The sequence below is a fragment of the Halichoerus grypus genome, chromosome 7, assembly GCF_964656455.1.
Source record: "Halichoerus grypus chromosome 7, mHalGry1.hap1.1, whole genome shotgun sequence".
Taxonomy (NCBI): Eukaryota; Metazoa; Chordata; class Mammalia; order Carnivora; family Phocidae; genus Halichoerus; species Halichoerus grypus.
In genome coordinates this window covers 116196108-116219142 of record NC_135718.1, presented here as the reverse complement: position 1 = coordinate 116219142, position 23035 = coordinate 116196108, and the positions used below count along the sequence as shown (strand labels likewise).

The window sequence follows — 23035 nt, the reverse complement described above, 5'->3', positions numbered from 1 at the left end:
AATTATTTTCAATTCAACCAATTTTCTTGAACATCTGCTATAAGCAAAGCATGACACAAGACAGGTAAAGGAAAGAAAAAATTTTAAAACAGAATTCCAAGAAGTTTATCACCAAGAAGAGAGGGAAAATCATGTAATTAAAGGGCAAGAATTCATGTTAGAGTGAGTAATGCATAATTCCTCCAAAGGCAATAGAAAGTACTATGTTTGTTGAAAGAAAGCAGGATCCCACCTGGTTGGAAGGGTAAGGAATGGCTGGGTGTTGGAAGGGGAAAGAGAAAAGACAGACAGGCTTTCAACATGGTAACTGAAGGGCCAAACTGGAGCCACCATTGGAACAAACAACATGAAACACGTAAAGAATCAGAAACATCCGCTCATTTTCTTCAACAAGTAATTACGGCTCTGGTGTTACTGGAAGGTAGAACAATTGTATAACATGGAATATCAGGAAATGAACAGTGGTGATTTGTACATAAAGACCTTGGAACACCTAGCGTTTAAGAGGGCTCTCAAGACTGCAGTCACCCTGCCTTGGGGAGAATGAACTATTTTGAGACGGATTTGGGTGAGAAAAGGCCACATTCGGGCTGTTTTGATGCCCTGAGGAAGGGAATCAAAGGGTGGTGTTGAGGGATCTGTCCCACTGCCTACAAAACCATGTGGCTTTCGGATCTGGGCGTGAGGGAAATTTGAGAACTCTGGCTGTGTGGTGATTGACTTAAGCCTAACGAGATGGTAGCGGTGAGGCTGTTAGTGTTGGGTCCCGGTATTGTCCAGATGAGAGAGTGGCCTGCTAGTCACCACTCAGAACAAAACCCTGAACTGCTGTTGGGAGGGAGATGAAACTTGCCAATCTGATTATCTTTAAAGGAAAAATACCATCCAGAAGTCAAAGCAATAAATAAAAACTGAAGACAACCTGGTGCAGAAGAGATTTTAAGGGCTAAAGAGTTAGTAGAGGGGTAGCTTCATGCTGCATCTTTTCATAACCCCACCATTTTGGTGAGATCCACAGCAAACAGCTGTTTGAGAACATTTTAGATGCAAGCTCCAAAACTTGATCAGGTTCACTTGAAAACCTCAGCCCTTAGTATGAGGAACTGCCATAATAGAATGCAGAGGGCCACCAGGAAGGGGAGACAGTAGGAAGGGAGCTTTGGGGAAGCATGTGTTTGTTTAGACATCCGGTGGAAATGCACCAGGGCTGTAGTGATGACTAAGACATGGTGCCTGACCTTACAGAATTGAGTATTACGGAACTGAGGATTACAGTCTGGTGAGCTAAGTCTTAGGATAGGGAAATGTGTATGCAGGATGGAGGTCAAAGTCAGTCTTGGTGGTGTGTAGCAAGGGCTCAAGGGAGGCTTCCTGGAGAAATTAATATCTAACCTAAATAATGAGGGATTCTTAGGGGTTAGCCAGGTGAAGAGTGGGTGGAGGAGGGTGTGTGTTTGAGGCAAAGGAAGAAACATAGTCAGAAGGGCTCAGTAAGGAAGTAGTTAAGTTCAGTTAACCTATTCGAGTCTTTCATCTGCGTGGTACTTATTTTCACATAGGGTGAAATATTTGTCCCTCCAGAAGAGTAATCAATTTACTCAGCACTTCAATTGAATAATTATTCCATTTCCAACCCACTCGTGAGATTTTAAAGAAAACAATATGTGCTATTCCTGGCCTTCTTTTCTGTTTTGTTCCATCTCATTCTACAGTAGCTCAGGCTATTCTCCAAAGTTCTTGTGTATGTCTTGATCAGAGGACTTATAGGTATCTCATATTTCCCTTAATATTGTAAATAAGTCATTTTTCATCTCATTTAGCACATTTGAGGCAGTGCTCAAATATAATGCAGTTGGTTTCTGCATATTTATCATGCCTTTTGCTATTTTGCTGAGCTTTTCTCTGTACAATGTTCAGTATTCCCCTGTATTTACTAGATATTTTATTCCACCCACAACTATCTTTCTTTTTATAATAATTATTCCTTTTCTATGTTTACTGCCATTACACGTGCTAGAACTTTCGTAATAATACTATTTAATAGTTGTAAAATGGATGTCTTTTTCCCCCCCCGATTTTAAGGGGATTCCTCTTGTGCTTTAATATTAAGTATGATATTGAATGTTTTGAGATAGAATTCTGTGTCATGATAAGACAATAATTTATATTTCTAGCTTTCAGAGAACTATAAGAAATGGTACAGAATATTGTTCAATGTCTTCTTGATCTATAAATGTCATGTATTTATAGATATTCTTCTTTTACTATTGTGCAGTATTTCAAATAGTAGAAACGTCTACAAAGAATCATATTGCACACAACCATCTATCCATCCACTTTCATAAAATCTTAACATTGTTTCATGCTGTTTCTGCTGTTACTGTTTTTAAATGAAACAATACAGGAAGTTGAAGGCCCTTTATCATCCTTCCCAGTCTCACTGGGGTGCCAACTCTGCACTCCCATTCAACAACATTCATTGACCCGTTGATCTTCTCTCCCCCTTTAGCAGATACCCATGCTTCCAGGTATGTTTGGGTCTGTTTCTGAGCTCTCTGTTTTGTTCTGATTGGCCTCCCTCTCCCTGTCCAGTACCCCATTGTCTTAATCATACTGTTTCTTAATAGCTATAGTAGGTCTCCATACTATGTAGGACAAACCTTACACCTCATTTTTCTCCCCAAATATTCAAATATTTCTTAGCTATTGTTGGTCCTTTACTTTCTTACAGAATTTTGAAAAGTTTATAAAATTCCACTGACTGAAAACTCTTTCAAAATATCTATTGCAATTGTATTTAGCATAAATTTAGTAAAATTAACGCATATATCTCTTCATCTCTTCAGGTTTCTTTTTTTGTCATTTCTTTTGCAACTTTTTTGATAATTTTATCTATAAAATACTTACATGTTACTTATGATATTTGTTCTTGTCTATCTTTATTGCTAATGTTATTGTGATCCTTTGATTTTGTACTACATTTGCTTATTGGTTCTTTCTGGGAGTATAGGAGTGTTGTGGTGTGTGTGATTAGAGCCCAGACACTGGGCCTAAAATACCTGGGTTTGAATCCCAGCTCTCCCACTTCACTAGCTGTGTATCCTTGGGAAAATGATTTAACCTCTCTCTGCTTCAGTTTCCTCATTTGGAAAAGGAGAAAATTAGTACCTACCCCACAGTGAATATGGTGAGAATTAAGTGAATTAATATGTTTAATTGCTTGTAAGAGTACCTAGCACATAATAAGCACATATAAATACATTGTATTATTGTTGTTTTTCTTGACTTTGAATCTAGAAAACTTCTTCGTGGCTTTTTTTTCTTGGCTTTATTATATAGACAAGTATATCATCTAAAAAACAATAATAGCTTCAACTTTTATTTTCTCATTTTACACCTTTTTTTTTTAAAGCCTATAGCATTGACCTACAATAGAATATAATAGTCATGAGGATGATGTATTTGTCATGATCCTTATCTTAAAGTCAATGCTTTCAAGCTTCATCTTAAGTATAAGTCAGCTATTACTTTTTTAATTTAAAACCATGTTAATAAAATTCCATTTCTAGTTTTCTAAAAGTTCTATCATCAGTGGGTATTCAATTTTATCTAATGCTTTTTCTGCATCCTTATATCTATAAGGCCTTCCAGGTTATACTCAGGCCCCTTCAGGTCCTATAATTTTTCAATCTCATTATCCTTAAGAGTACGTTTAGACTTAAAATTCTGTTTGATTGGTATTAATATTGTTATGTTGACTTTCTTTGGATAAGAATTTGCTGACAATCCTTATTCATCCCTTTATTTTCATCTGATCTGTGATATTTTTAGAAAATCTAATAATCTGTGTTTAATCTATTTACATAAATTGTGATTGTTTATGTATTTGGACTTCTTTCTTGTTTATGTCCTCCTCTTTCTTTGTTCCTTTTTTCACTACTTTCCTACTCTTTTATTGGAAAGATAGTGGTTACCATTATTCTTGAACGCATTTTTGGCTACTGATTTATGATTTCTAGCATTTTAGCCAAATTACTTATTTATTGAACCTCCCCATTCTCCCATCCATCTTATTATTATTGTCCATTGTTTACTTTTAGTGTTTGCGTGCATGTTCATGTATGTGCACATATTTTGCACTTAATAGTTGACTATATTTTCTGACATTTTTTTCTACTTCCATGCCCACTTCTGTTTCTCTTACACTATGTTTTCCTTTTGGGTTCCTTTTCTTTTTTCTGATGTACATAATTTCTCAAGCATACCTAGATAGTGATTTTAGTGAGGGTTTTCTGGAGGAGGTAAGGTTTCTTGGACTTTGTATGTCTGGAAAATGCTAAAATAGGACCTTTCATTCTTCTTTGATAGTTTAGCTAAATATAAAATTTCAGGGTAATGGTTATTAACACTTTGAAGATATCAGGACTCCATTATTTTCCGATGACTATTATTACTCATGTGTTGTTCCTTTGTAAATAGTCTTTTCCCTGATAGCGCTTTAGATTTTATCTTTATTTCTATGTTCTTTGGTTCTCTATGATGCATCTAGGCATGGGTATATATTTATTTATCATATTTAACACTAAGAGTGCACTTTCAATATGAGTCCACAGGTCTTCAATTCTTGAGTTCTCAGCTAACAATATTTTAAATATTGTCTCCTTGCTAGTCTTTCCGTTTTCTCCTCTGGGAACTCATACATGATTGTTGAGGTCTCTTAGTCCTCCTTGTCTGTCTCTTAATACTTCTTTATGTTTTTATTTTAAATCCCTTTTCCTTTCTGTGTCAAGTTCTACATGAATTATTCAGTATTGCCTTCAAATGCACCAGTCCTTCCTTCACCTATATCAGTCCATTTCATCTATTTTATTTCCCTAAAAAATAGTTAATATGATTCGTTTCCAAGATTTCTTATTTATCCCTTTTCTTATCTACCTGTTTATATTTTTGTACCTATTTATTACATAATTTTAATAAAAATTTTATTTTTTTTAAATCTCTGAATATTGTCATCTACTTCTTTCAAAATTTAGTTTGGACAGTCCCCTGAAATTATTTTCACTTGGCATGAATTCCTCATGCAAGTGTTAATTGTGTTTATGTTTCTTAGCATTTAATTTATTTATAGACTTCTTATTTAGAGGCTCATGTTGAATAGGATGGTTTATATTCCTTTCTCTTTTTCATTCTCTTTTTACTCCTCACTCTTCATCTATCCTTGGGTCCTTGCTGAATTTCCTGATATAATACATTAACATTTATTATCTGAGTAGGGAGTTATTCCAGACTCTCCTTGGGTCTGTTCTACTATCAGTACTTAAATGCTGCATACTGAGAGCAGTTTTGGCCCCTTGTAGATTCAGCATTTGAATAGACCTAACTTCCTTTCAGAGATCAAAGTCAACATGGAACCAAACTTCTGGTACACACTTTTTTTTTTTTTTAAGATTTTATTTATTTATTTGACAAAGAGATAGAGAACACAAGTAGGCAGAGAGGCAGGCAAAAGGAGAGAGAGAAGGCGGCTCTCTGCTGAGCAGGGAGCCCAATGTGGGGCTCAATTCCAGGACCCTTGGGATCATGACCTGAGCCAAAGGCAGACGCTTAACCGACTGAGCCACCCAGGCGCCCCTCTGCTACACACTTTTTAAGTGCAGTGTTTTAATGGGGATATTTCTCACATACATACTGCCATCCTTGGTTTTCTATGTTGCAAATCTTTAGTCCATTTATGTATCTTCATTAATATTTAAAGAAAAGTTGGTTGGGGTGGCTGGCTGGCTCAATGGGTGGAGCGTGCCACTCTTGATCTCAGGGTTGTGAGTTCAAGACCCATGTTGGGTGTAGAGATTACTTAAAAATAAAATCTTTTTTTTTTTTTAAGATTTTATTTATTTATTAGAGAGAGAGACACAACGAAAGAGGAAACACAAGCAGGAGGAGTGGGAAAGGGAGAAGTAGGCTTCCTGTTGAGCAGGGAGCCTGATGTGGGGCTCGATCCCAGGACCCTGGGACCATGACCTGAGCCGAAGGCAGACGCTTAATGACTGAGCCACCCAGGTGCCCCCAAAATAAAATCTTTTTATTAAGTAGGTAGATAGCATATTTACTTGATTTATTAACAATTTGGAATTTTTTGAATTCCAGTGTTTTCTTCCTCTTTCTGTCCTGAGTATCTAGCACAGTGAATGGCAGGTAGTTATTACTGAATAATTTGTCATTGAACAGAATTAAATCGTACTGATTGCTGTGATGATATTTGATTTCTTCTTTTTTGCATTCAACTTAGTGCTTTATGATACAGAATTGGTCAGAGTAAAGTAATAGTATGCAATATTTTTCTTACCTAAATTTTCTCTCCATGGAATTGGAGTAATAGAGTTCTACCTCCTAAATTTTGGTCAGAATTACTTAGATTTTTTTTTTAATGTGTTTAACTCACATAAATGCAATTTCAAATTATTGTTGCTTTTATTGTTGCTCTTGTCAATAAATTTAATCATAAACTACAGTCTCCACATTGAATGCTGGCTAAGAGAGCAAAGATTTTCATGAACTACCCTATTAGTCAAAAAGAACTCTTAAATATGGAATAGGTACACTGCAGCCAACAAGTCCAAATAGTTTAACTGTATTATTCACTACTAGTAAGTCTCACTCAGATGGTGGAAAGAATACGATTATCCAAAAGTATTGCTTATTACACATTTAGCCTGACATTTTTCAATGGAAGTGAACTTGTTTGTTAAAGTTGGCCAGTTGACAGGCTTTCAGTAAATCTCAAGTACACAAAGCCAATAGTGTACTTGGGGCTTATCAACTTATCATTATGAATATTTGATATTTCCCCATAACAGATATATCTTTAATAATCCAAGTTTTATATAATGGTGGTGGAAGGCTAAATTAGAACATCTCAAATCACAATGCAAACATGATTGATTCAATCCAACTTCAGGCCTGCAAATGAAATGAAAGCTTGGCTCTTTGACCAAGAGGAGCCCTAGGAAGACCCATAACAGAGGTGTTTGGCTCTCTCTTCACTGCCTCTTGGGAAAGCATTTGGCCTTTGCATAGAGTTTATGCTCTTCTTTTTACATACAGCATCATTATATTTTTTGCATAGCCATATTTATCTTTAACTTCTTTATGATTCTGTCCTAGAATCTGTCCTAGAAGCACAGGCCTGTGCTTAAAGAGTTATTCTCCTGCCTTTTTTTGTAGTATTTTATGGTCATATTCTCTTTATATTTGATGAATTAATCCATTCAAAAATATTAGTGTATAATGTGAGGCAAGTACACCATTTATTTCCAAGTAGCTTTCTTTTTTTATTCTATTTTATTATGTTAGTCACCATACATTACATCATTAGTTTTTGATGTAGTGTTCCATGATTCATTGTTTGCATTTAACACCCAGTGCTCCATGCAGTACGTGCCCTCTTTAGTACCGTACCATCACCAGGCTAACCCATCCCCCCACCCCCCTCCCCTCTAGAACCCTCAGTTTGTTTCTCAGAGTCCATTGTCTCTCATGGTTCGTCTTCCCCTCTGATTTCCCCCCCTTCCTTTTTCCCTTCCTACTATCTTCTTTTTTTTTTTTTTTTTTTTTTAACATATAATGTATTATTTGTTTCAGAGGTACAGGTGTGTGTCAACAGTCTTACACAATTCACAGCGCTCACCATAGCACATACCCTCCCCAGTGTCTATCACCCAGCCACCCCATCCCTCCCACCCCCCCACCACTCCAGCAACCCTCAGTTTGTTTCCTGAGATTAAGAATTCCTCATATCTGGGGCGCCTGAGTGGCTCAGTCGTTAAGCGTCTGCCTTCAGCTCAGGTCATGATCCCAGAGCCCTGGGATCAAGCCCCACATCAGGCTCCCTGCTCAGTAGGAAGCCTGCTTCTCCCTCTCCCACTCTCCCTGCTTGTGTTTCCTCTCTCGCAGTGTCTCTGTCAAATAAATAAAATCTTTAAAAAAAATTTTTTTAAAAAGAATTCCTCATATCAGTGAGATCATATGATACATGTCTTTCTCTGGTAGACTTATTTCACTCAGCATAATACCCTCCAGTTCCATCCATGTCATTGCAAATGGTAAGATTTCATTCCTTTTGATGGCTGCATAATATTCCATTGTGTATATATACCACATCTTTCTTTATCCATTCATCTGTTGATGGACATCTTGGCTCTTTCCATAGTTTGGCTATTGTGGACATTGCTGCTGTAAACATTGGGGTGCACACACCCCTTTGGATCACTACATTTGTATCTTTGGGGTAAATGCCCAGGAGTGCAATTGCTGGGTCATATAATAGCTCTATTTTCAACTTTTTGAGGAAGCTCCATACTGTTTTCCAGAGTGGCTGCACCAGCTTGCATTCCCACCAACAGTGTAGGAGGGTTCCCCTTTCTCGGCATCCTCACCAACATCTGTCATTTCCTGACTTGTTAATTTTAGCCATCCTGACTGGTGTGAGGCGGTATTTCATTGAGGTTTTGATTGTATTTCCCTGATGCCGAGTGATGTTGAACACTTTTTCATGTGTCCAAGTAGCTTTCTATTTATCCTGTCACTACATACTGAATAATCAACTCCTTCTATCTTGACTTGAAATATATTTGCCAAATTTTCATTTACATGCTGAGGTCCTTTTCTATGCTTTCTATTGTTTTCATTCATTAGTTTGCCATGTAGTTTTAGTTCTTAAAACTATAGATAACATCTTTTTAATTTGGAAGTAAACTTTGCCTCACATTAGTCTTCTTTTAAAATATTTATTGACTATTGTTAATTTTATTCCAGATGAATTTTAGAATCATCTCATTAAGTTGTAAAATTTTTAAAACTATGGGACTTTGATTGCAAAGATAGTAAATTTATTAATTAGTGGAGGAGAAATTTAATTTTTTTATAAATTCCCACACAGAGATATTCTATTTCTCTGTATTTTTTTTCTTTGCCTCTTTTTAAAGTATTGTGAGATTTTTAGATTTATGTGTCAGTCAGTCAGTGAAGAAATACTTATCGATTACCAATTATGCACTAGTTAATAAGTCAGGAAGGTTTGGAATTATAATTGTAAAAAAATATATATATAAATAATAAATCAGTCTCCACTCATGGAACTCACAGTCAGATGGGGAATATAGACATTAAATAAACTTACAAATAATTAAATAATTGCCAAGTGTACATAAAGAGGGGTATTATTTATTTGTAGTATTAATAAATGATCCCAGAAGAATGGCCTGTTCGCTTGAGACTATTCAAATGAGAGTGGCATATTTGGGTCTCCTGCTAGATGATCCACTTACAATGGACTTATAGTAGCTTTCCATGGAAGGCCCTTTCCTTAGAGTGATGTGAAGTAGCAGTGATAGTTGTTCTAGTGATGTACTCACATAAATATCAAGGGTTGGCCCATAGGCATTGGCCTGGCTTCCCTCCAGATCTCTGGCACAGACTACATACAGTCTCTTGAATTTCACTGTATTTTATTCTGTAGCATATTGCTAACTATTAGGTGGCGGGGGGTGGGGGGACTAAATTATACTGCTTGCCAATTTCTGTGGTATAAATATTCCTACTATAGCTGATTCCAGGCTACCAATGTGAAGTCAGCTGACTTGTAAAACTCCCGAAGATTTAATAGTTGATCTCTCAATGAGCTCCAGTATACCCCCCACCCCAAGGTCCTGTCCTCTGGTTTCTGCTTAACCCCACCTCCTCCAAAGTCATACCCCATCCCTGGTCAGTCTTGTCTATTCCCTCAAGCTCTTTGGAGGCCACTCCTTTCACTCTCTTATTTTATATATGTTATGCCATAAACTGACCTCTGCTATCCTCAGGGGATTCATTTTGTTGTGAACACCTTAATTTAGGAGTTAAAAGAAAACAAAACTTAATACTGTTTCTTTTCCCTTTTCTTCTTGCTGTAACAATCCATTTTGCCCTGAGGCAATGAAGATGCTGCTATCTGACCAGGGAAAGAGTCAAGAAATTCAGACAATCACAAGGATTAATATTTTAAAAGCTTAGCATACTGCTTAGAATCAATGGATACCTTTCATAAATCCATTGATAGTATCAAGTTATTTAACCAGTGCCCACTCTTTGGTTAAAATGTGTGGTAAATCTGTGGAGGGATGTCTCTTCTTATTTTACACAGTTTGAGAGGGAAGAAAGCATGAGGAACCATCCTCTGAACAGCCATTTCATTCTCTCACCCAAGGAAATGTTTGGGGAGTTGTAGGCATTCCCTTTATGTCAGAAAACTGTTGGGTCACTGTGTGTGTCTGTCCATGGGAAGTGGTCAGTGTGTGAAGGATGTCACCTAGGAGGCACAGATTCATCATAAAGCTCAGTGTAATGGTAATGAAAGACATATTTCGAAGGCAAAACAGAAGACACTCAGAGAAGAGTCCTATCAGGATCCTTCATTCCTACTCCCCTTGGTCTCTCTTCTGCTAACTTTGACTTGGACGTAGTAAAAATGAAGTACAGAGATGCCAGAAAGCACTGGTCTCCAATTTTTTGATCAATGAAAGGTAGATTGGCTTTCCTTAGATCTCGAATTCTCTTTGGATCTTGGGTCATTGCATTGGTGATGTAAACAGGCTTTCTGAGGAAATCCTCTGTCAGCTTTTCTGAAGATGTTCCAGTGGCCTCCAGGCTGATTCTGAGTCAATGATGGATGAAAATTTGGAGCCTTTGTTTCTTATGCCCGTTTAACTTGCATGGAGCAGATCAAATTGAGCTCTCTGACAGCTAGACTTTTATTTTTTGAACATTAGAGCCTATTTATAGCAATGTCACAGAATTTAAAAAAAAGGTTGTATTATTATCTATCAATCTATCACAGCTGCTAACTTGGGAAATGAATGGGTGAGCTCCAGTGTGCTGCCCTGGGCAACTGCTCTGTCCCAAGGAATCCCGAGGGGCCTGGACAAATCCAAAGCAAAGCTCCTCACTGGGTTTGTCAACACTGTTGCCCAAGAAACTCAGATAAACTCATCATAAGAGAAGCCAATAACTCAAACGATGAGGGTTTGGAAAAGAGAAAGGTAGAAATTTATTTCGGGTGCCAGCAGCTGGAGGAGGTGGCAGGTTCAAGTCTTAACAAGTGACCTCTCCACTGGTAAGATGGACACCCAGAGTTTTATAAGGAAAGATTAGGGGCAAGGGGTTATATGCAAGAGAGCAGGCAGAGAGTGCGTGATCATGGGCGGGGGGTAGTAGGTGTTCAGCCCATGGTCATGGGCAGGGAAGGGGTCCTGTGGGGTGAAGTCTTCTAGGCATTCCATTGCTATCAGGGCTTTGTGGTCTGGTGGTTAGAATGTTTAAAAAGTGTGGTAAGAAATAAGCACAATGGACTTTAGTTAGAGCATGAATTAAGCTGTCTTGTCTATTTCTGGTTTTAACTGTTGGAGTCTACAGTTGAGCAAGAGGGCTCACTAACAGTATCCCTTATTCTTCATCTCTGGTCCTTCCTGGTGGTAGGTTACTTCTTATGGATATAACTCTGAAGACCTTTGTCCTCTTAATCAAAAAGAGAAAATGGGATGGAATAGGATGACTCAGAATTCGGCCCTACCTCAGACCACGTAGTTATTCATCTGGAGAGGCAATAAAGAACATTGTGGATCTTAGCAAGACTGTCTGGAATAATCAAAGAACCTATGTCAAAACAGTCCACCCTGCTGACTTAGCATAGCCTTCTTGTTCTTGCTACTCTGCTTATTGATGTTAGAATACAGGACAGGGTTGAGATTGTTGAGTTCCATTCTTGGATAGCATTCAGAAATAGTGCACTGTCCCAAATAGTTCAGCTTAAAATTTTTCCCTTAAAATTACCTTCATACAAGATTTCTGGGCCCTTTTCATACTTTCCCTGGATGTATCCTTTGCACGTATTGCTCTGGTGTTCAGCACTCCAAGGCATTAGTAGATAGGAACAGATGGGAGGCAAATGAGTTAAATGTGTAGATGTCATATGTGAAAAGTTGCCTTCCTCTATAAATGCTATTTTGCCAGTGCTCCTTCTAAAGAATGGCATCCACAATTTGATAAAACATAGTGGAAAACACTGTGTAATCATGACCCCATTAATCTGGCTATTAAATAGTTTGCATACTGACTGGGCTAAATACACTGATCTGCTAATCTTTACTACTACCAATAGTATGATTAATGGTAATTATAATAATAATGATTATAGCACCTAAATATATTGAGCACATACAATATGAAAAATTTCCTGAGCACCTTTCATGTGATACCTAACTCAATGAGGGTAGATAATAATAGCAATATACCCTTTACCAAATGAGGATATAATTTAGTGAAGGCCACGTATCTCTTGAGTCATGAATCCAGGAATGGTTGTGATATATTACCAAACTCTTACAGAGTATTTATCCTTATTTTTATTTATTTATTTATTTGTGAGAGAGCACAAACAGGGGGAAGGAACAAAGGGAGAGAGAGAAGCAGACTCCCCACTGAGCAGGGAGCCTGATGCAGGCTCGATCCCAGGACCCTGGGATCATGACCTGAGCCGAAGGCAGATGCTTAACCGAATGAGTCACCCAGGCGTCCTTTCCTTATAGTTCTTTCAATCAGTTAATTTTAGACTTTAAATGCTTTTAAAAGCCATGATGTTTGCATACCTTACTGTATATCTGTGGTCTTTTTATTAGATGATCAGTATTTAACATGCTAAAAGACACTGGTAAATCCAAACATCTAATTCCATCTGATACAAACATGAATTTACTTTACAAGCTGTATGATATAAACATGCATGTTCCTCACCTCACTGAAAAGTTGCATTGAGATGACAGAAAACATGAAAATAATGGGGGCGTGGCGAGTCCACAGTGTGTTGAAGGCAGGGAGGGTGTTGAGGGAACCACAACAGGAATGGATTTGGGGATGATATGAAGAGTATGGATTCAGATGACAATGAAATTTGAATTAAGGAGCCCACATCCCAGGTACAAGCAAAACATAGGATTCTAAAAAGAAATTTTTTCTAAGGGAACCTCCTAAAGACACCAAAATTAGAAGCAGAAGTGAGCCCATGGCCGACAGCCTGTAAATTAATCAAAGTTCTATGGAACCACTAATCTTAACTTGCGTAAGAGCTGTTTCCAGTCCGCCTCCAGAATAAAGCTGTGACTACAACTTTTCAGTTTGGGAGGGAAAGCGCAGTGAAGAAGAGTAAAGTTGCTAGGCAGATTTCAGTCCATTCATTCTCCACAGGTAACATTTTCTAGAGATTTAGTCACCTCCCCACCTCCCTGGTACTGAGGGGGACACCCTTCTTTCCCTTCTACCTGTAAATGTCTCCTGCTAAAGGGTGGCCTGTCTTCAGTTTTCAGAGTCTCTCATGTGTCCACAATTTCTTAAAAATAACCACCTTAAAATGATCCGTATGCCAAAGAGACATATCTTGGGGTGGCAAAATTTGCTTCCCTAGACCTTCGAAATCCTCAGGACGTTAAAAAAGTTTAATAATTTCAAGGTTTTGGTTTTTACTTTTTGGTACGTGCTTGAATGAAAACAGGATTTTAAAAGTTGTTATTAAACTTTAATCTTTAAATAACTTTAGCATATTTGAATTCTCTTAAGGCAGTAAGCTCTTCTCAATAAATGACAATGAAAGCTCTGTAGTTAACAGTATTATCAGTATAGAGAGACAGAAGGAAATTTAATTAAAATATTGGCTTTATTGCATGTGTTACCCCCTTGGTTTTCATCATCTATTTTAATTGGAACATTAGCTGTACTTTGTAGATTATTGAAATGTTTGCTTATTGAACCGAATATATTATAAATATATTAAAATATATTTAAAATGGATTCTTAACTAGTTGAAATCTGTGATTAATATCTTTTAATATTGGGGAATTTCTGAATTACCCCTGAGGTTGTTAAAAAACAAAAGTTAACTGAGTAAATTTGAGAATCTAATTGGCTTTATTAAATGATTCATGAATCAGGCAACATCCCATCTAACAAGCAGAGGGGACCTCTGAGGAATTGTACAACATGCAAAGTTTTTATAGAATAAGGCTGGGGGCGAGAAAGTTACTAACAAAAGAAAAGAATTTTCCAGGCAAGGTAGCTATCCCTGAGAGGGAAGAATAGGAGGTCTTATCGGGCAGATCACCTCATCTTCCTTTGGGGGAGGGGGTGATGGAGAGGGCCAATGCAGCAGACACTTTGCCTCTGATAGGAAAATTCCTGACTCATTAAGGTTAAAACTAAGACTACATTAATGGGTGAAGTTGAAACTGCAGTTAGATGAGCTATTAATCCCCAGTTTGGGGATTCAGCCTAAGTGGTGCCATTTTGGGCCTGTGGTTTTGTAGCTGGGAATTGGGGAGCAAGAGCACCTGGCTCCAGGGGCCCAAACAGACCATGTTCAGACACTTGCTGCTGACAGATTCTGAAGGCAGAGAAATGAGTGGTGGTGAAACCAGAAAGGAATTTATTTCAGTGAAGCCAACACCGGGAAGACAGTGGACTAGCGTCTCAAAAACTGTGTCCAAAAAGCCAATAATACTTCCAGGTTTACAAAGGAAAACGTGGGGCAAAGTGGGTGGGGCACGTGCTGGAGGTTAAATCCATCATTGTCTTGGAGTCAGTTACGGGCAGGGTCTTGCTGGCTCCGGGCAGACTTTATGGCTTGAGGGGTTAGTGTGTGTCTCCTGCCTATGCCACCCAAGCAGAAAGTTTGAGATCAAAATGGAGACAGCCCAAGTCCTCTTTGTTTTCTTTTTAACAAGGTCATATGTTTTAAACTATTACTCGTTTATAAACAACTGAAAACAAATTTTTTTTTTTTTTTTTTTTTGTATCTAGGATTTGGAAATATCTCACCGCGCACAGAAGGGGGAAAAATATTCTGTATCATCTATGCCTTACTGGGAATTCCCCTTTTTGGTTTTTTGTTGGCTGGAGTTGGTGATCAACTAGGGACCATATTTGGAAAAGGAATTGCAAAAGTGGAAGATACGTTTATTGTAAGTATAATAGCCTTTTAACTACATATGTTGTTTAATTTTTTTAAATAAAACTATCACCTCAAGTACGGTTAATCAAGTTATTGGGTTTTCCATAACCTTTTATATGTACCTTTATTAGCATGTAACTCACTTCGTAGTTATTTTTATACTTAATTTGAATGAGTAAATTAGTACATGGGAAAAATCCAAATATATGCAGAAATAAAGAAGAAATCTGACAATCCTGGGTTCCAGTTCCAGACGTCTTGTCTTGCTGTATTCTCTTAAGCTAGTTATTTTACCCTGAAATCTCCATTTTGTCATTTACATAATGTGAATAATGGTACTGGCAATGGAGACATCACTTTGAGAGTTAGAGATAATAAATAAAAGCTTGGGGCACCTGGGTCGCTTGGTCAGTTAAGCGTCTGACTCTTGGTTTTGGCTCGGGTCATGATCTCAGGGTCGTGTGATGGAGCCCCTAGTTGGGCTCCTCCCTCAGGACGGAATCTGCTTAAGATTCTCTCCCTCTTCCTCTCCCTTCCCTTCTCCCTCCCCACCCCACCCCCGCTTATGTGCATGCACTCTTTCTTCCTCTCTCTCTCTCTCTCTCTCTCTCAAATAAATAAGTAAATAAAATCTAAAATAAATAAATAAAAGCTTAACATAGCTAGTAAATAACTGACAATACTTTCTAATTTAAAATTTGCTTTGGTACCTTTGTCCATTGCTGGTGGCATTCTAAATTTATATAGCCTTTTTGTGATCCTATTTAGCAAACACGATAAAGGTGATCATATAACTTAATTCAGTGATGTCATTGATAGAAACTTATCCAAGGGATATAATTCAGTAGAACCAAAAGTAATATACATGATGTTCATGGCTATATTATCCTCAATAGAAAAAAATAAATATAATGAAAATGCTTTTATTAGAATGGTAAATGAAAAGTAGTAATAATACCACTATGATTATAAGCTTTTATTCCTGAAGAAAATTACCAAGAAAATAGTTGCATGAGAGGGTAGGATTATAAAGGATATGTTACTACTATCACCTGTATTACAAATACATTTTATGTACTCTTCAATAGTCTTTTCATCTTTTCACAAGCATTTCAACAAAGTATTTTACATTTAATTCTACTGATAAAATAAGACTACTGAGTATTGGTTTTCAATTTATAGTTCCAGTTTTTAGCAATAGTTATTTTTTAAGTTACAAATTCACTCAGATATTTCTACAGTTGGAATGGAGTAGGTATGATTATTCTAAAATAGGAGTTTCATCCTGTTCTGGGTAATATACTTTCCTTATATTGATCTTAAAAGTATCTTGTATTTTTATTAATTAAGAGGGAAGATTAGTGGCATCAATGTGGTAATGCTGAATTATGCATTCATTCAACAAAGTTTTTTGGCTTAAATTTTTTTTTTTAATTTGAGTATAGTTGACACACAATGTTACATTAGTTTCAGGTGTACGACTTAGTGATTTGACAAGTTTATGCATTATGCTATGCTCACCACAAGTGTAGCTACCATTTGGCCCATTGCATTGCTATTACAATATCATTGACTGTTTTTCTTACGTTGTGCCTTTCATTCCCTCGACTTACTCATTCCATAACCAGAAGCCTGTATCTCCCTCTCCCCTTCACTCATTTTGTCCAATTCCCCCGCTCTTCCCCTTTCCCTCCCCTCAGGCAACCATCAGTTTGTTCTCTACATTTATACTTCTGATTCTGCTTTTTGTTTGTTTATTCATTTGTTTTATTTTTTTTCAACAAATTTTTGGATGCCCACTGGATGCCAGGTAATGTTTTTCATGCTGCATCTACATCGGTGCATAAAACGCATCCCGTACCCTGGTGGTGAATACGTTCCAGTGGTCATGAATATCAATACCAACTACTTAGTCCATGGTTCCGTTTTGTGTATTTTCATATATTTGTAGATTACGTTTGCCCCGGCATCAGTACTATGCCTATAGAATAGAAATATTTCAAAAGTTGTTCAGGTAAACAAAGAGTGATGTACCTCTGAAATTGTATTCTCAGAGCAAATGTAATTTATTTTGAAAGCATTTTGCCTGTTGTAAAGTTATGTAAGGGTAAAGTAGCATCATCATTGGCATTGATTGTTTTGAGTTCTTTCTGCTATACCCAATTTTTATAAGACAATTGAACATTAATTATGAAAGGGAAAAAAACATCCTCACTTGCTAATTTGCTGAGAATTGTGTTTAAGGTGAGCTTTGCAGGTACACCAATAATCAATAAATCTCAGTCAGTGTCTCTCTCTCACTCTCTTCACTCTCATCCTTAGAAGTGGAATGTTAGTCAGACCAAGATTCGCATCATCTCAACGATCATATTTATACTGTTTGGCTGCGTACTCTTTGTTGCCCTGCCCGCGATCATATTCAAGCACATAGAAGGCTGGAGTGCCCTGGACGCCATTTATTTTGTGGTCATCACTTTAACAACCATTGGATTTGGCGACTACGTTGCAGGTAAGTTTTTCCTGGCACCGACCCTACTTGCCTAGCCCGTGTCCTTTAGTTAGACTTTTCACTCGGGTTTGCAGCACAAATGTCTGTCGTAGTTTCCCAGGCCTGCTGTCATGAGCGATGTGCCCCCAAACTGGGTGGCTTTAAACAAGAGAAATCTATTGCCTCACAGAATTTCAAAATCAAGGGGACAGGAGGAACATGGTCCCTCTGAGACTCTAAGTGGCATCCCTCCTTGCCAATTCCAGCTTGTGGAGGAGGCCATCCGTCCTTGCCCGTCCTGCTCCATTACTCCAATCCCTGCTTACAACATCACATGGCGTTCCTTATCTCTGTGTCTCTGTTGCTGTGTCCACATTTCCCTTTTCTTATAAGGACACCAGTCATACTGGACGAAAAGTCCCCACTCCACTCCAGTATGAGTTCAGATGAACTAATTTCATCTTCAGATGTTCTGAGGTACTGGGAATTAGGACTTGAGCATACCATTTTGGAAGACCATTTAATCTGTAACAGGGACAGAGAGACAAAAGAAAAGTCATTCTGGGACAGTGGAGGTAGGCAGAAGGGTGCAGTTGAACATTTATTTTCATTCTAGGAAAGAAATTTAAGTTGCTGTTTGTTCAGAATCTTATATTCCCATGCTAATTTCAGAAACCAGACAATCTGCCTCTCATTTTTATTTTTTATGTATTTATTTTTCTTTTACTGTTAGACAAATTAGAGTTTATCTTTGCTCTTTTTACTTAGGCTTTTTCATGTCTCAGTTTTAAAAACACCCGCAAACTTCAGAAGATGTTCTAAGCTACTTAAGACCTTCTTTTTTCTAAGATATTTACCTTATTTAATTTTCAGTTCTCAGGACAGTATTTTTTTACGTTAACCAGTGTCCACACTTTTTATTCATGTTTTTTGATATTTCCTTTTCTACATGTTATTACAATTGCAGTTTGCTTTATTGTTGTATCTCTTGGGTCTTAACTTCCTGTTATTTTAACTCTCTCTTTACCGTTTATATTATCCAAATTATCATTATTGTTCTAATTCCAATTTTAAATAAATTATAATAATGGTGGTAAAAGTAAGCACAATGGCATTCTATCGTGGATCATTTTGACTAGCTCCTGAAAATCTAAACCATTCTTTTTTAGAAAATCCAATTTCAAGTATTAGAAGAAAATGCTAAACACTAGAGTAGGAATGTGCCCTTAAACTTCGCAGGATAAACTCACCAGCCTAATTTAGCTTTAGGAGAGTTTTATACTTTCTGACCGTTCACTCTTCTTTCTTGTCCCAAAGTTCTTAAATGTTTTCAGAGAAAAAATATTTTGTGCAGTTTTATAAAATCTCAGAGAAGGCTGATAGTTCTTCTGTTTCTATTTATTTGTTAATTATGGTTTAATCTGGCAAAGACCATACTCCCCTTGAAGATGGGGATGTTTTCATGAAGGAAGCCTTGTTTTTGGTCAAAAATCCTGTGCACACATCTCTGTACGGGATGGAAGCCCCAGAAGGGGAGGGGGCATCACTCTGCTGGAGATCCTTTTGTTTTCTAATTAGCAAAATGTAGAGAAGAATCTCAGATATTTGTAGCTCCTTATAGGAGGAACAACTTCTGCTCTAAAATGCCCATTTTTCTACCTCTGAAGGTGTATGGTTGGCTTAAGTAGAAGTGGAAGGTACATTAATGTAGGAGAAAGTAAGACACAGTGAGATGATAAGATTTAGATTTGTGATATGTTAACCTTGGCCTCTTGCACCCCTTTATAAATATCATTAACAGGGTCTTATAGCAGCTATGGAATATATAGGTATTTGGTGAGGAGCTTAAGGCCAACAGCTTTGCACTGCATATGCTATTTTTAATCTTAATTTATAATTTTTTATAGTAATACAACATTTATTTTCCAGCTTTGTTGAGATATAATTAAAAATAAAATTATAAGATATTAAAAGTGTACACTATGGTGATTTAATTATACATTATAAAAGGATTCCCACCGTCTAGTTAATTAATACATTAACGTATCCATCCCCTCACATATTTATCTTTTGAGGGAGTGGGGAGTGGTAAGAACATTTAAGTTCTACTCCTAACAGATTTCAGTGCACATGTTATTTTAAGAAATTGACAGACTCTGTCAGTCCAGTATGAGTCCTGGTCTGGTAAAAAAAAAAAAAAAAAAAGATTATGAATAAAAAAAAAAAAAGTGGGTGAAATCCTAAAATAATGTTGTATTTGTGACCACAGTATAAAATGGCTTAGAAAAAAAGAACAAATATTTTTACTTTATGGTTTTGTAGAAGGTAAAAAAAAAAAAATACCTCTTTTTAAAAGATTTTATTTATTTAGAGAGAGAGGGAGAGACTGAGCATGTGCCCAAGTGGGGGCAGGGGCAGAGGGAGAGGGAGAGAGAGAATCTCAGGCAGACTCCCTGCTGAGCAGGAGTCCAGGGAGGGGCTCCATCTCACAAGCCCTCATGACCCTCAGATCGTGACCTGAGCCAAAAATCAAGGGTTGGAGCCTAAATCAACTGAGCCACCCAGGCGCCCCACCTATTTTTTTAAACTAACCTTAAGAGATCAACACTTTGAAACTGGCTAGATCACGTGGATCTCTTCATAGCCACTCTCTATTAGAAGAGCAGTTCAACGAGAACATCTTGTATGTATGAGTAGGGACCCCGAATTCAGAGTCGTGGCAGAGCACTCTAGGGGAACATGGTCACAAAATGATATTTGTGTGACATTGTCATCTAATAAACATCTTTATCATTACTAGGATTTTATTCTGTTGCCCCGCCTTGCTAAATCCATTACTATGATTTTATTTTTATTTTGCAGAGGAAGTAATAAAAAGCACTAGAAATAATGCCTTGCTAAAAATTAGTAAAGGAATGTGATGGGCTTAAAGTGACAAATGCTGAGAAAGATAAATTAAAGGAGAGTCCTTACATACCAGGCAGGTCCTTGTGCCCAGGGAGCGGTTTTGGAAGGAGCATGCGGATGAGGCAGATGTGGCAAAGGCTGGTAGGAAATGTGTAATTTTTGCAAGATTCTTTGGAAAAACAAAAATCTTGAGTTCTTTTTTTTAAGGACCTGGGAAAAGAATTGCCTCACTTAATTCAATAGGGTACACACAGTTTTTGCTTCTGGGTACCTTGTGGCTATGAAGTAAAAGTCAGCTATTGAGCAAAGGCAAGTATCCCATCTGGGAAATATCAGTTGTTTACTTTATAGAACCTTCCCCTTTGAAGTTCCATGTCACTATAAGATAGTATTCTCACTTAATTTTGGTAATTTTGCCAAGGAAAAGCAAGAGGCATTGCTCCAACTTGAATCTTCCCGCCTTTCTATTGGGCTCTAAATCTCACAAGAACACAAAGATACACCTCCTTCAATGCACACTCACCATCTGATGCCCTTCTCATACCTGCCAACCCTGCTCTGAATGGGATGAAAGTTCAATCACATTGTTGTATTGAACTCCTCTGAAGATCAATTAAAGAACATACTCTTCAAACTGATGTTATTAAAGGAAAATAAGTAAATTTTGGAAAGTGATGTATAAATGTTTAGGATACAAGTTGTCATCTTGGTGTGATTATTAGAAGCATCTCAAGAGCAACAAGTAAAGATACGTGGTGTTTTAGACCAGAACTCTGAAACAGAGAGCTCATCTCTAGGGCATAAGCAAGAAAGTCCATGCCAGGTATATTTTCTGCCATGGGAGGCAAACAGGACAGTTCCTGTTTCTATGTATTTTTAAGCTTCATTCCTTACTTTCTCTTATTTGTACATCATAGTGTTCATGATATAATATATAAGAGCATAATAGATTTTTTTTTACTGAGAGAGAGAGAGCACAAGCGGGGAGGGACAGAGGGAGATGGAGAGAGAGACTCTTAAGCAGGTTCCAAGCTCGGCAAAGAGCCTAATGTGGGGCTCGATCTCATGACCCTGAGATTGTGACAGCTGCAATCAAGAGTTGGACACTTAAGTGTTGAGCCACCCACGCACCCCAAGCATAATAGATTTCTAATTCATAAATAAACATGCATTTAAATTTGTGTGTGCTTTTCACTGTTGGTAATATTGATTCAAAAGCATTTACACATCACTAGTAAAAACAGTATTCAAGTCTCATTGTGTATGTGACTGAAAATAGGAATTCAGCATTTAGTAATTTTTCTGCAAGAAGAGACCTGGAAAATTTTAATTTTATATTTATATTTATGCAAGGAAGGTGTTTTAGTTAAATGGTTGATTACCTTAGTGGTTGGTGTGTGCTCCTTTCTGATGGGCTTTTTTGTTCTTTCATTAGCTCTCTATGTTCTAGAACTAAAAACAACCCAGGAGGCCACAGGGTACTCCCACACTTACTTTACACATGAATAAACAGACCCCACTACTAAGACTAGTGCTTGCACACAGTAACCATTCCTAAAAGGTGAGAAGAGACAAAGTCAATTATTTAGCAGAGTGTCATTTACTTGATTTTAGCAGTGCCTGTAATTTATAGTCACATTATACAGGTAAGTTAAAGTTAATGGCAAAAATTATGTTTGAGAATTAACTGTTAATTTCCTGCGTTCTGTTTCTTAACTTTTGCCATTTTATTTTTCATTTGATGAAAAGTCTGGTGATAAGTTGTTAAATCATGCTTACTTTGTAGACTGAGAGCTAAATCAGCTCTTCATTAAAACCTAAGCAATAATATTAATTATGTGGAAATGTGTGACAGATTGAATTCTGTTTATTCAGGCTTACCTCTATGACTGGTCTTCTAGGTCCATTTTTAAAAAAAAAAAAAGGTTATTCAAATTTAGGGAGAAGTCAAATAATTACCAAATATAATGCAATTTAAAATTCTTTTCCAAAGCTAGTATCTCCTATATATATGCTCTTGGGGTAAGAGTGGGTCATGCAAGCCACGAAAAACATTGCCACATATTGTTGAGAAGCTGCCTAAAGAAGTCCTCAAAAAACACCCCTTTTCATAAACCAGGTTTGTTCATAAGACATAATTTGAATGAGTGAAAGCCAGATGAAAATTTATAGTTTCACAAAGCAGTGTCTTCACATTATCTATTCTTCTAATAAAAACCAAAAATTTTAGCCAAAAATTTAGATGTTCTAAGAAATCCTCACGGTTGATCTTATGAAAACAGATTTTTCCATCAGAGTACAAATTTATTTAGCCATCCAAATATATCTTCATGGAATTTGGATCAGTGAAATTTAGTATATTTAGTTGAATAATGAAATTTTCCATATCTGACAGGTAGTTATTGAAGGTGTAGGGACCAAGGGCACACTGCCCCCAAGATGGGCCACTTTGGCACAAAGATTATTTTGAGTTAAAAGTAATCAAAACCTGGGGCATCTGGGTGGCTCAGTCCTTAAGCGTCTGCCTTCAGGCAGGTCATGATCCCAGGATCCTGGGATTGTGCTCCCCAGGAAGCCTGCTTCTCCTCTCCCACTCTCCCTGCTTGTGT

At 37.3% G+C, this 23035-nt stretch overlaps 1 protein-coding gene across 4 annotated transcripts in view; it reads left to right on the top strand.

Moving 5' to 3' along the window:
- KCNK2 (potassium two pore domain channel subfamily K member 2) overlaps positions 1 to 23035 on the top strand; it is a 147922-nt gene that overhangs the window by 60274 nt on the left and 64613 nt on the right. For all 4 annotated transcript variants that reach the window (XM_078078111.1, XM_078078110.1, XM_036099985.2 and 1 more), the window contains exons 4-5: positions 14881 to 15041; positions 17354 to 17540. In XM_078078111.1, coding sequence (XP_077934237.1) covers positions 14881 to 15041; positions 17354 to 17540 — 348 coding nt within the window. The remainder of the gene's footprint in view (positions 1 to 14880; positions 15042 to 17353; positions 17541 to 23035) is intronic.